The 13,501-nt window shown below is 52.0% G+C and overlaps 5 protein-coding genes across 5 annotated transcripts; 1 reads left to right on the top strand and 4 right to left on the bottom strand.

Moving 5' to 3' along the window:
* Positions 1–585: 585 nt before the first annotated feature.
* On the bottom strand, positions 586–2,379 carry BGZ61DRAFT_366688 (thiamine pyrophosphate enzyme; the record flags this gene model as incomplete). The annotated part of the gene is made up of 3 exons (XM_046241712.1): positions 586–845; positions 909–2,253; positions 2,308–2,379. The coding sequence occupies 3 exons, from the start codon at positions 2,377–2,379 to the stop codon at positions 586–588; spliced, it is 1,677 nt and encodes a 558-aa protein (XP_046097252.1).
* Positions 2,380–4,306: 1,927 nt separating this feature from the next.
* Positions 4,307–5,012, top strand: BGZ61DRAFT_366552 (uncharacterized protein; the record flags this gene model as incomplete). The annotated part of the gene is made up of 2 exons (XM_046241697.1): positions 4,307–4,652; positions 4,714–5,012. The coding sequence occupies 2 exons, from the start codon at positions 4,307–4,309 to the stop codon at positions 5,010–5,012; spliced, it is 645 nt and encodes a 214-aa protein (XP_046097251.1).
* A 384-nt stretch (positions 5,013–5,396) lies between these two features.
* BGZ61DRAFT_484419 (uncharacterized protein) lies at positions 5,397–7,070 on the bottom strand (the record flags this gene model as incomplete). Its single annotated transcript, XM_046249611.1, has 2 exons — positions 5,397–6,285; positions 6,334–7,070. The coding sequence occupies 2 exons, from the start codon at positions 7,068–7,070 to the stop codon at positions 5,397–5,399; spliced, it is 1,626 nt and encodes a 541-aa protein (XP_046097250.1).
* Positions 7,071–9,646: 2,576 nt separating this feature from the next.
* Positions 9,647–10,926, bottom strand: BGZ61DRAFT_484418 (uncharacterized protein; the record flags this gene model as incomplete). The annotated part of the gene is made up of 2 exons (XM_046249610.1): positions 9,647–10,507; positions 10,564–10,926. The coding sequence occupies 2 exons, from the start codon at positions 10,924–10,926 to the stop codon at positions 9,647–9,649; spliced, it is 1,224 nt and encodes a 407-aa protein (XP_046097249.1).
* A 781-nt stretch (positions 10,927–11,707) lies between these two features.
* BGZ61DRAFT_484417 (uncharacterized protein) lies at positions 11,708–13,483 on the bottom strand (the record flags this gene model as incomplete). The annotated part of the gene is made up of 1 exon (XM_046249609.1): positions 11,708–13,483. One exon carries the CDS (start codon positions 13,481–13,483, stop codon positions 11,708–11,710), a length of 1,776 nt encoding a protein of 591 aa, XP_046097248.1.
* Between the last annotated feature and the right edge of the window lie 18 nt (positions 13,484–13,501).

Genomic DNA, 13,501 nt, shown 5'->3' with positions numbered 1-13,501 from the left:
GAGCAAGAACTCACTTCGCGGGGTAAACATACAGCAGAGAGGCACGGGATTCTCAATGGGTCGAAGGAGAAGGAGGATGTCTGCGTAGATACGTGCCACCGCATGCCCTTGTTCAAATGGGAACGAGTCATCCAGCCAAGACTGGAAGGGAATGACAGAGGGCAATGTTGAAGTTTATTTTCGAACGCAAAGGCCTCTCTACTGCACTCACATACAAGAAACAAGTTGACTTTGTCATTGGGGTCACAATTTAGTGGGAAACCTTCCCATGTCGATCAAAGCTTGTATTGCAACTTTACAATTAAGTCATTCGGCAATGGGATCAATTGCATAATTTGTTTTTTTTTTAGCTCTACTCAATATCATCAGATAGATCAAAGCCATGCAGTATTTTCAAACAGTAGAGATAAACAATAAGTGCTACACCCAGCACCAAAAGAAACAGTAGCTGAAGAATAAGGTTGTTACACACTGGTCTCTGCCTGAGATCAACTGCATAATATTTAACTAAAACTGAAACTTGGTTGGTTCACATTCTGCCTTCAGGGACAAACTTTGAAGCACCTAGCATCATTCTAGTTGAAATCACCAGGACCCCTTAAGTCTAACTTCGAGAATCGCCGAAACGCCAGACTGCACCTTTTTAACAGCTTCCGGTAGCAATCGAATCAAGTCCTCGCTCGTAGAGACAACTCCAGCCCATGCAGTTCCTCCTGATGCTGCTTTTCCTATGCCTGAGAAGTCGGGGGTCGGCGTAAATGAGATGTTCAGACCTTCATTCGACAGCTTGGATCCATAGCCATCGGGGTGAACCAATGTCAATGAATTCCGAGGAGCATTCCATCCTATTCGATTCAGTTAATACAGAGTAGACACTGGCGGGTACAAGGTATCCGGAAGATACGTACCCTTGTTACTTAGAACCACGGTCAACGTGGGCAGCCCGTACCTCCGGGCAATCCAATACACGGTGCTTGGGACTCCAAACATGTAGGTGCCATCGCCCACAATCAGTGTTACAAACTTTCCTTTTCCTTGGCCCCCAGCCAACCAGTCTGAAGCCAACTTCACGCCAATCGTAGCGCCTCCGGACCAGCCAAGACCGCCTCCGCCCCCGTTAATGAGATGGCCGGGCTCATCTACCTGGAGCTGTTCGTAGATAAAGGGCGCGTTCGTGACAGCCTCGACGCACCAGATGGTGTCTGCAGGGCATGTGGCCCGTAGCTTTGAGCAAAGATAAGATGTTCCCACAGGCTCTGAGGGGTCGGCAGGTGGTTCCGCAATCTTTGCGAGCTTTGAGAGGTGTTGTCGATGCGATACTTCTAGCGCTTCCCATCTCTTGTTATAAGGCTCGATCTTTGTGAGGTTAGAATACCGTTGGTGTTGAGAAATGTAGTCGTTCAGCTGTCGGATCGCAGTCTCTGAGTCTGCGCGATACCTTCGGAAGGCCGGGATGTAATGCAGAGGCATATTCTCTTTCAAAGGATCGACATCCACATGTATGATCTTTGCATCGGAGGGCGGCTTGCATTGGGTCGGGATCCACGGGACATCGCAGTCAATGACGAGAATTGCGTCGGCCTTTTCAATGCTCTTGTGGCGCCCAATGCCCACTCCGAGGAACGCGCGGTGGCTCCAGGGGAAGCAAACATCGCTACCGAGTCCGTCCAGTACTGTAGTTCCCGGAATAGCTTCCACCAGCTTAACAAGCTCAGGTACGGTAGCATGGTTGCGCCCAGTATAGCCGACAATGATTAACGGACGCTCGGCTTCTGCCAATGTAGAAACAATGATGTCCAGTGCTTCTGTGGGCAGACCACTTGGAGATACACTGCCCCAAACGTCTTGATCCAGATGGTAGGGAGCAATCTCCTCCTCCATAATCTCACGGGCGCCCATGATGTACGCTGGGCCCTTGGGATCGCTGGTGGCAAACTGCAAGGCTCGGTTTAGGACCTGCTTGATGTTCTTGCCAGTCTTAAACTCGCCGGCGAAGCGGCAAAACTGAGAAACGATGGCCTTCTGATCCGGGGCATCTTGAAGCCAATGGATATACTCGGTGCGGGATCCGCGAGTCTCTCCCTCCAGGGTGAATGGCGAGAGGCCGGCGAAGACAAGAACAGGGCAGCGGGCCACTGATGCATTGTGCATAGCACAGCCAAGCATCTGAGTTCCCACATCAACATGGACCAACACACACTGTGGCTTTCCCGTGAGGCGGGCAAACCCATCGGCCATACACATGGCCACCATCTATATCCAGTCAGGTTTGTTTCTCCGGAGACTTCCACAGGCGATAAAACTAACCTCATGTGGGCATGTTATGACTTTGGGGAATTTAACGCCTTTAAGATGGGCCCCATGGGCCAGGGCCTCCATGATAGCCGGGTGATCGGACCCCAAGTTCACAAAGACATGACTGACGCCCGCCTAGACGACAAGTAAGCGTATGAAAGACCATCTCGCACAGTCCCGGTCTTGGGTGCAGAGTATGTCATACCTCCCAGAGGCCTTCAAAGAAAGCAAATGATGCCGAATACTTTTCCCTGCATATGGACGTTAATAAAGTCTCCTATGCTAAGCATGTGTGTCCATCAAGTCTTGCTAGTACTTACAAAGTGTCCATTACTGTGAATGTTACGAGTCTAAAGATTCAATAGCCAAGGGTCGGATAAGTGGTATGATTTGACGCTCAGCAACATCCAATGCAACATGTTTTATTAAGCCAGCGTCCCTACAGATCTCGTCCCCAGCTAGCTTCCGGAGTGACTAAGGTGTAGGGTAGCTAATGTGCCATCGGAACGGGCTTCCGGCTTTGTTGGGGTCCATTCCGGAATGACGTAGGCCTACTGCAGTGAGTTGTGGCCGGAAGGGGAGAAGATTCCTGTAGTGCGCTTCCATGAACAATTGCAACCCTTCTAGGCGGCCTCTAGATAAGAAATCCGTCTGCGAGGTTCCGATGTCCCAGGAACAGTTGGTTGGTGCGGGGGTGACTGTTCTAATCAATGTCCGCTTCTTCCTGACACCGACAGACGAGCACTAGTATCCAGAGATAACTTGTAATGGAATCTTTTCGAATCGTAATCTCTTCTATCAGAACTGTCGTGTAAATGTGGCCCTGAGCCCTTTATTCTCAGAGTGGCTCATAATTCCGGACACTGTCGTCAATACCGCCACGTTCCACAGTGGCGATCCGCACTGCCTCAATGGACACAGCCACAACCAAGCACTCACTGGTACATGCTTAAAACAAGGTGCCTCTGGGAATGTATCTGTGTACTATCAAGCCAACTGTGACATATGTCAAAAAATTGTGAGTTCTTTGGGCACAATACTTGGTTGCGCCAGCGACGACAAAGCCACCGCTATCGCATAACGATGCGACCGGCTGAACCAATATGAGCCGCCGATCTGTCCCTGTCTGACGCTTCTCACACCCAGTACTACGCAAATGCCACCCTTGACATGGCCGAGCCGATTGCCGTCACAAGAGCTATTTGCATCTCATGGAAAGTAATGACCAAAGGTGAGCCGGATTATCATGGGCGATGTGTAAGATACCGTACAAGAACCCAAAGGTCTCTGGCTAGTAAAGAGCTTTGTCGAAGATGGACAGGTAGGTATCTAGGGTTAGAATTGGTAAACTTGGATCATATGAACATCTTTAATACTGGGCGGCGCTTGGACTTTTCGGTGTTCATGGTCCAAAGCTTCCTCTGGCTTCTTTGTCTTCTTTGTACTCTGCTTAGCCGCCAAGAGAGTCACTCAGCCACTTGCCATTCGTACTCCGGCGCGAAGATGCCGTGCCAGGGAACTTGGCGCGTCTAGACCCACCAACAGCTGACCCGGATCCTCCGGCCTGACGTATGAATCTGCCTTGTTCACTAAGCCTCTATGGGCTAGTGGCCTGGCAGATGTCGCCTTGCCCAAGTGCAAAAGACTCGCAAAAGCCGCACCGCCAGAGCCGCGCTATCTGCGCTCTCGAGACGGAGTTTGGGTTGGAGTCGGCAGGAGTCTCGCTATCGCATTCGCGTGAATGGCTTTCGATACCCTGTCCAAACTAGCCGCGGCTAGCAAGGCGGCTGGCGGGGCGGCCTATACGTCCATCTCCAAGAAATGGTACCTTGTTCCGCTCGTTTACCACCGCGTTTGTATAGTGCTGACGAGGCTGTAACTTAGGGAGCAACGGAAGGCGAAAGATCGCGCCACCAGGGAAATAGACGCAAAGAAGGCCGAGGAAATCCGTCTACGGAATGAATTTCTCAAGTTGGTCACGTCCAAGGTCACGGGCGAATCTGCCTCGGACATGGCTTATTTGGAGTACGACGAGAAGACCAACCACAGGGCCGTCTTCCTAGTGACGATTCCCATTTCATTTGGCAAATTTGAGCTTTCGGAAAAGACATATACACTTTTGGCTAAACACATCGGCATGAGCCTGGACAGTGTAAGCCACTGGGCCGTGTGTGTCATCGACCGCGGCCTCGAGGCATGTTACTGCTATGATCTGATGAGCGATCGCTTGGAACTCGCCGCGATTGGGAAGAATTATTTCCGCGTAAATGAGATCACAACTGAGTTTGTAACGACTTGGAGCTCTTGCTACTATGTCGGGGAGACTACAAAATCGCACACCGAGATCCAGCAGCTAGGTGAGTTGACCTGAACCAGAGAAGTCGCCTGCATCGCTCCTGTGCTAACTCTGAGCCCTAGGCCTTGCCCACATGGCGCTCCATCCAAAGTATCGTCTTCTGTCGAACAACTGCCAACATTTGGTAGAGACGCTCGTCAAAGCCCTGTGCAACGGAAAGGTCATCAGCCAAGCCAAGCTAGAAGAGGAGCTGGCGCTTGCTTCACCAAAAATTGCGCGGGATCTCATCGTTGCCAAATTCAGGTCTAAAAAGGAACTGAAAGAACTGAAAGGAGACAATGATGAGAGTGATAGCGACACGATAAAGGACTTTTTCGAGACGATTAAGAAGGGCTGGGGCGATGACCGAAGGGGTGATTGAACGAGCCTTATGGCTAAGGGACTGGCGGTGGTTTTATAGAACACTCACGTCTGGACGGAATTTCCAGACATTATGGGCAGGCGTGGCAATCTGGGCGGAGTTTACAATACCAGCAGTCTTTTGTGCGTCCTAATTTTAATATTAGAAACAGCCTTTTACTAGGACCTGCTTCCCGGCGGTGAATGCGTGAAGTGAGCCACAGCTCTCGCGACGGGGCCTTGGACACATGCACTGTCACAATTGCCCTCCTCTCCTTGGAAGATGTAGCATACTGCAATATATAAGTCATGAGAATGATAGGAGCACTTGTAAATTCAACTCTCAGTATCTCAGTAAAATTTGAGACAGATGCAGTATGATGCGTAGAAAAGCTTCAACGCAACACTACTCTTCCGGGTTGACTGGGTCCGTTGACAGCTCGTCGGCCAGCCTCAGCGACAGCGCCGCGAGCGTAAGCGACGGGTTCGCCTCTGGACTGCACGGAAAGACAGACAAGTCACAAACCCACAAGTTCTCAAAGCCCTTCACCTTGAGGTTGGAGTCGACCACACCTTCTCCCTTGGGCCCATCCATCCGCATGGTGCCGCACTCGTGGGAGAAGACTCCAAAGCCCATGTGCTGCGGACGCGGCGCCGCGTGGTCGCTGTCGCAGTCGGGATCAGAGAAGATGAACATGTTTCTGATCTTGCGGATGATGTCCTCCATACCCGCAAGCACCACTTGCTTGACAGGGGGTCGCTGGATGTCAATGACAGGATCCACGCTCGGGAGGTTCAGCACTTCATTCCGATCGTCCAGAACGCCGATGAACTCAAACAAAACGCAGATGGTGTCGTAGTCTCCCTGGTTCTCAAAGCCTTCCTTGGGGTTGATGAGCTTGCCATCCCTGTTGTAGTACTGGGTGGTCGGGAGCGATGCAGAACTTCCAGCGAGGAAGAAGTTGGCGTTGACGGTCACAGTGAGGAGGCCAACCTGGCCTGCAATATTGACGAGCGACTTCAGGTTCAGCGGCTTCGAAGTAATGCCAGGATCTCGCTCCTTTCCGAACCTGACATAAAAGATGTCGTGGTCAATCAGGCCCTTGCCGACAAGAGGGTTGAGAAGCTGCAGGCCACTGTTGAGGGCAATGGTAGCTGTGCCAATAGCACCGGCAGAGAGGATCACCTTGGCCTTGCAGACATCGAGGTCTTTGATGATCTTGTCCTTCGTGTTCCGAACCTTGAGACTGTTGATGCTCCTGCGGCTAGGTTCGGTGCCATCGATGTCAGCAGATCTGTATTGAGGCGTGAGAAAGGCAGGTGAGAAACGCCCAGCTACTTACAAGGTAGTGGTTTCGCTCTGGTCCAAAGCGACGACCTCGGTGTTTAAGAGGACGGTCAAGTATCGGTCGTTGGAATAGATGCGGTTCATCAAGGCGAGAGTGGTGCTGTATGCGCACTGCGGGAACTTGTAGGGCGCTGGGGCGTTGAACTGGGCGGCGACGGGCATCAGATCGAACTCGGTGTCTGGCAAAGCAGTCTCCAGCATGACTTTGACTTCGTCGATCTCGGCAATCGAAATCTGACCACTGTCCTTGGGGTACTTGGCATCCTTCTGCGAGTTGTCGGTGATGAAGTTGAACGTCGTATCATAGCCTCCGCCTTTGAGGAACGAGCAGATGTCAGCTGGGAAGTAGTCCTTGAGAGTTCCCTCGCTGACCTCCGGGGTCCAGATGCCCCAGAGGTTAGTGCGACCGCCAACGCAGTAAACAGGGCCGCCGACGTAGGCCTCAGACCCCTCGGTGCACTGCACCTTGGCCTTGACAGCATCATACACGCTCTCATTGCCCTCGGGCGAGTTGCTCGCGCCGCGGTTGAAGTAGGGACGCGAGGTGTTGAGGACGTGGGTGGAGAAGATGACTCCTCCGCGCTCAATGAGCAGGACCTTCTTCTTGCGGCGCGCGAGGATCTCAGCGAGAGGGCCACCGCCAAAGCCGCTTCCTACGATGATGTAGTCGTAGGCGTCGAGCTTGCTGAGGTGGGTGACCACGTCAAGGTCGATGGTGAGAAGGTGCTCCATGTTGATGTTGGTTGAGTTGGCAGATGAGTTGTTCGATATGGTCCAAGACTCAAACAAGGTGACGTGGGAAGGTATTATATAGTTACTGGGCTCCTACAATTTTTCTTCCATACCGCTTCGCATCCCCTCAAGGCAATCAAATTGTTGTCTCTTTTCGCGATACTTCCGGATAGTCCAGCTGACGTACCTAGGGTGTCTGAAGACTTCCCGCTGTGGATTATCCAGCCAGCCACTATCACCTCGATGTGGCACAACGAGGACTATTATGCACGAATAGACGCGGTTTCTGGGGTCTCGGACAGGCCTAGAACGCTCCCGGGCCGCGGCATCCGTTCCCGTATCCCGTGTCTCAGTTGAAGCAAGTTTTTTATAGGAGGAGCGACAACTGCCTAGGTCTCAGAACGGGCTGTCCCCGCATCTATTCCCTTGCATGCCGTAACAGCTCAGCAACGGCATAGACTAGGTGGCAAATGGCGAGAGAGTTCAGCCATGTCTATCACTTCCCGTGTGAGGGATTTATAACTAGAGACACTTTGACGTGTCTTATATACTGGCATTTCTGCTCATAGGCCATGATGGCATGTGGCTGAACGCCAAGCTGAACAAGTTCCCGGCAAGCCATCCAATTAACTCTCTATCCCAGCCTGCATCCTATGTCCGTATTCCGTCCCGTCCTCGACTCACAACATTGCTAAACTCTCTTGGTATTCTCATGCAGTGATCGTCCACTAGTTCTCACCGACCACAGGAAGCGGTGTAAGGAGCCACCGTCATTGGATGTCCAGCGACTCTAGCTGTCACCTGCAGTTCTCCCTGCATTTATGTCATAGGAGTGTGCTGTCCTACCCCTCCATTTCCAATACTCCGAAACCCACTTGCCCTGCATGCCCGAAATTGATCGACGAGTCGAGGCCTGCGCCTGGATCAGAGCACGCATGCCAGCCACCGAATCATCGGTACAGGAAACTATTCCTTGATGCGTCTACTAGCTCGGTGCGGCCCGTCGCGTACGCTTGCGAATTGACTCCTCACTAGAAGCTAGGCGGTCCAGAACGCGAATATCTCGGTTACGACTGGATCGAACGGCGGTTCGATTGACGTTCTTTGGGCGGTCAACCCATATCGGAAAGCCTTGCCTCGAGGCGAGTCCATCATTGCCTTCCATCACTGCGTTTGTGGAAAGTACTGAGACAGCGGAGGCAAGGTAGCTACTAGCGCAAGCAGCGGCAGCGGCATAATGATGCAAGTGATCGGCCTTGTGAGACTCGGCATAGTCGGACATTCCAAAAATCACAATGCCTACATGCGAACTCTGTCGTAGGACGCCTGCTACCATGTCAAAGCAAAGGGTGTCGTCAACGTGACGAATAATTTGATCTCTCCTCGCAGCACTCTCGAAAAGTCTACATCCAGAAGCAATTAAGCCGCAGCGCATAACGAAACCTTCGAAGTCACCATTTGCTTCCTTTAATAGGCCGTATTGAACGATACCGCCGTGCTGCCCCTCGGCATGCTTACTATGTTGTCGCCGAGGCGAATGCTATGTTTTTGCTAGGATCTCCGCAACGCCAGTGATACACCGCCACTTGATAGTCGGTAGGGAAAGTTTGGGCCGTGTTTCTGGCCACAGTTTCAGTTGAGACTCTCCCTAGTTTTCAGGGAGGTGTCTTACTAGGGTGAAAGGACGGTGCCCAAGCCTCAACTTCAGGTTGCGAGGTGTAGGTGCATCATGTGCTACGAGATCTCTTAGCAATGTATAGTGGAGTGACATGGAATCTAGATGACAATATGCTGCATACGCCACGATGTTCTACGACCCTGTGTGATGTGCAATCGGATTAAGCACAAATGGAGTTTCCCTAGATGGCAAACGCGACTAGTTTGGTAGATGAATTTGTTTAGGCGTGCGTGCAGACCCTAGTGATCCGAGACCGGTAAGAAAATCGCATTCATTATTGCTTATATATACAATAGGAATCACCTTGTACTAGCCCTTATTTCAATATACCGTAGTGACAGAGCGTATTTGGGTGGAATGTGGGGACTTGTGGATAATCTGTTGGGGCAGAGTCTGGAATCACAACAGGGATCCAACTAAAGGGGGATCTTGATGAGACCAGCTGAGAGGACAGGCAGACTGGATAGTCGAAGCATCCCAATCAATGCTTCTCAATGCAACCAAGAGGGAAAGAATATGAACAAGGTGGTATAGCTGGTGCGACAGCTGGCATAAATTCACAAGGCACAACAGCGCAATTGGGAAGACCAAAATTGAAAAAGGAAAAAAGCATGCCCACCCAAAGGCTTGGACGGTGCAGTCGCTCTAAGTCGTAGCCAATATGCCAGGCTAGCCCCGCGGTCATTAGAACACCAGCGGCCTTTCAGCACCATCACAATGATCAATATTACGTTGTATATCTTGGAGAGGATCGCCAGTCCAGAGTATCACGCATATTTTGAGAGATACACCGATACTGAACGAAATAAAATTGAAGTCTCTGACTAGATGATAGCAAATTGTAAAACCCCGTTGCAAAAACATCGACCACCTCTTTCATCACTCTCACACCCTCACTTCACGCAGTCCTTGTCATCTTCACCTTGCTCAATCCCGACCCAGCATCATCTCTTGTCGAACTCACTGCAATCTCATACTTGGTGTCGGCGTTTGCGGGAGCTGCAACTGTAACCGACCGTCCTCGATCTCCACTCGCCCACGCCGTCGTGCCGACCTTGCGGATACTCCACTCAATACCGGGCTTGACCTCCATCGTCAAACGCATCTTCTGCCCGGCCTTGATGGGAAACACCTGTGTGGATCCCTTCCAAGCGCTAACGGCCACAGTCTTGGAGTAGTCACCGCCAACCTTGCCGATGTTGACAACGGAGTGGGCTCGCTCGGGGGGACCCCCAAGTGTGGAGGCGATCTTCTGGCCGTTGGGGTACTTGATGGTCTTGTCCTTGCAGGCTAGGATGAAGCGATGGAAGAGACTTGATGTGATCTTCGCGTCTGTGGATAGCGATTTTCGTTCCTGATCATAGTCTGCCTTGTTGGGATGCGTCTTCATCCAGTTATGCACGTCCGTAGGGCTCCAGCCAGCGAGACCGTCGGCGAAGTGGAAGAAGAGGGCAGCGGCATCCCTGTTCTGGTACAGGGGGACGCCATGCTGGTACTCCTCGGGGTAGAGGCCGCGAGTCATGATTCCGGTTGACGCTGGGTAGGAAAGCCCATCGAAGTAGCGGGCCACGGCGCGTCGCCACCACTTGTTGCCGTCGGTCCATGCGACGACGTTGGGACGGTGGAACTGCTCGACACACTGGTACATACCCTTGATGACGTCCTTTTGGATGGCCACGAGGGGGTAGTTTTGGTGGCTAGGTCGGAAGTCGAGGATGATGTAGCATGGGCTTTTAGTGCCGGAGTTGTCGTCGTCGACCTGCACAATGTCGCCAAGCACGCCGGAAACGAAACCGATATTGATGGTCAGCGGACAGCTAGGGTACCAAAGGTGGAAAGACCTTTCTTGATGGCGTCTCCAGCGCCGTTGACGATCTCGCTGTAGCGTGGGCTCTTCTGCCACTGGCCAGGGACCTGGTAGAGGCGCGCCGTGATGGAGCCCTGCGTGAATGTCTTGGTCCAGATATTGCTGCAAGAACTTCCAGCAAGGTCCTGGGCGCTGTCGGGTAGAGGGCCCTTCCAGAGGGGACAGCTGAAGGCCTGTTTTGCCCACCAGTTTCCGGGATCGAACTCGAAGCCGGGGAGAACAGGGTTCGCGGGCTCGGGCGCTGGGGCAGAGAGGACGTGGACCGCCCAGGCCGCGAGGGAGAATACGATGGAATTTTTGTGGTAAATCATGATGAAAGGTAAAAACTAGAGGCCTTGAAGGCTTCACAAAAGAGTGTACCAAGTAGTGGAACGAGGAAGGATTCCCAGTGATGTCGCAGATTCGCGGTGAAAGAAGGGGCAGGACGGAGAGCGACACGACAAAAACGTTCAGTCCGTAGTATACTTATAATATCATTCTGCCTATTCCTCGCCAAGGCGCCCAAGCATCCCACTTTAGAATTAAGCATAAGGCCGTTAACCTCAGGGGCTTCGCATGACCATGGCTTGTCACCAGGCATCAATCAACTTCGTCCCCGTTACACACGCCAACGCCATAGCGCGAAGCCGTTCTTGGCAAACTGTCCAGCCCTACAAAGGATTGGCTAGTGGTGAAATGGCGTGGCGCCGCCGCAATCAACTGCCGGCGCTGGCTCGCTCTGGTTGGGCGCCATCTTAGCCATAGCCTCCTTCTTGGCAGAAAGCTGAAGCGGAATGTGTTGGCTTTCCGACAATTGACGGCAGATGCCAAGGTGAGCTGGGTCCGGCTGAACAAGAATCGGAAATTAGTCAAGGCGACTTGAATTTTGCTGAAACGACGCCACGAAGGCCATGTTGCACGGTTAGGCTCCAAAGTAGCAAATATCAACATCTCACAGTCGAAGCTTCAGTGTCCGTCTACTATCAATTATGTCGCCGGAAGGATGCCAAGATTCGTTCAACAGCATGGTACGAAACATTCTTTAGTAGTTTAACTCTAATAATATCATGTCCATGATCATAATGTCAAGGCTCTACCGTTTAATGATTACATCTAGCCCAAAAGTTCGTGAACAATCTTTTTCAAATCCCCTTCAATGCTAGTCGCCAGCCCATCCTCCTCCAAATCGAACGGCACAGCCACCTCTTGCCCCAGGCCAGCGCGGACCAGCCTGATATTTCCATTCCCTTCCGAGACGAGATCTTCGTTCGGCCACCTGAGCACGCCTGGAGTATTCATGCCCACACCGAGCTCCAAAATGACAACCCTCTTTCCCTCGCGTCGGACTCGTCTTCTCCATTCAACCCACCTCTTTTCGGCTTCGCGGAAAGGCTCTGAGTTAAACCATGACCCGGCCCGTACGCAGATGCTCATCTTACTTCCGCAAAACCGGCACCACGGAATCTTTTCGGGGTCGGAAAGCTTCTGCGTAGTTGGGTCTAGCGAAGATTGGGCATCGGAAACTAATGGCCATGATTCAACAACGGCGTCAGGTCTGCAGTTCTTCAGACATTGGAAAACAGAGTATGATCCCTGAGGAGTCGACAACTGCTCCGCAGGCCAACCGTTCGCTACAAACAGCCCGTCGGCGTTTGAAGTACGCACATGAGCATCCGGCCCAAACTTAGCAAGCCTAGAGAGTAGCGTTTGGTAGGTTGATGACTTTGGCCACGTCTTGACCATGTTCAAGTGCGTAAAGAAGTAGCCCCATCGATCCTGCTCTGAGGGCCAACCCTCGAATCCGAAAACACTGTATAATGTCCGCAAGCCGTACTGGAGGAAGCCCGGGAAATGCTTCTTGAAAAGCGCCGTCGATGTGTAGTCTAAGCCTTCACTTGCGGATAACCCAGCGCCAGCACAGACAAGAACAGCGTCTGCAGAGTCAAGCCACTGGCGTGCTTTGCTTAGAGAGTCCGCCTGGATCAAAGGAGTTATTTGGTTGTCCGGATACGGAATCCATCCCTCTGGCAACGACCCAAGGATGTTGCTATAAATCTCCGTATCGGAATCTGTAAACGTGTTGTAAATGACATCTGTGACTGTCGTTTTAGGATGTTGCTGAAGCCACGAGAAGACGGTCTCGACCGCGATTTCAGCCGCTTGCTGGGCTGGAAAGGCAAAAAGACCCGTGGAAATACAGCAGAGGGCAACTGATTTCCTCCCATCTTCACCAGCAGGCAGCCCTTCTAGAGCATCAAGTATCGACTCGTAGCACCCAGAAAGTTGCCGCACTTCCTCATCTGTCGGGGAGGCGCCTTTGACCAATTGCGGGCCGACAGTGTGTATGACGAAAGGGCTTGGCAAGCCGTAGCCATGAGAAACAAGCGACTCTCCGGGGCTTAGATCAGTGTCTCTAGCTTGCATTAGCTCGAAGCACTCTACTCGTAGCCGAGGCCCTGCCCATGTGTGGATAATGTTGTCGATGCAGCGATGAGTGGGTTGAAAGCACCCCAACATCTGGCCGTTGGCAGCATTGGTGATGGCAGTGACATCAGCTAGGGTGGTGATGTCTCCTTTCCAGAGGCTGATTCTGACATTTGGAGTAGCGTTCTGATCTGAAGATATGGCCAGTGGCGTCAAGGACCCAGCCTTTGTCAACAACTGGTGGGATTTTCGGAGAGCAAAGATGGCGTCAAGTTGCTGCAGGATATCCTCTGGCAAGGGCGGTACTGGTGGACGCACGCAAAGGATCTCTTGAAGAATTCTGAGTTTCGATGATGTCTCGAAATGATCCATGTGCTCTTCATAGTGCCGGATTTGCTGACGCCATGATCGGTTGTGGTGTGAGTGCGCCTCCTTGAAGAGATATTCCAACGTGTTGTCCAACATTTTCAAGTGTGTAGTTTA

Source organism: Ilyonectria robusta (genome assembly GCF_021365365.1).
Source record: "Ilyonectria robusta strain PMI_751 chromosome Unknown BGZ61scaffold_30, whole genome shotgun sequence".
NCBI classification, from domain to species: Eukaryota; Fungi; Ascomycota; class Sordariomycetes; order Hypocreales; family Nectriaceae; genus Ilyonectria; species Ilyonectria robusta.
The sequence above is the reverse complement of the archived record's forward strand: the minus strand, read 5'-3'. Positions and strand labels throughout refer to the sequence as shown.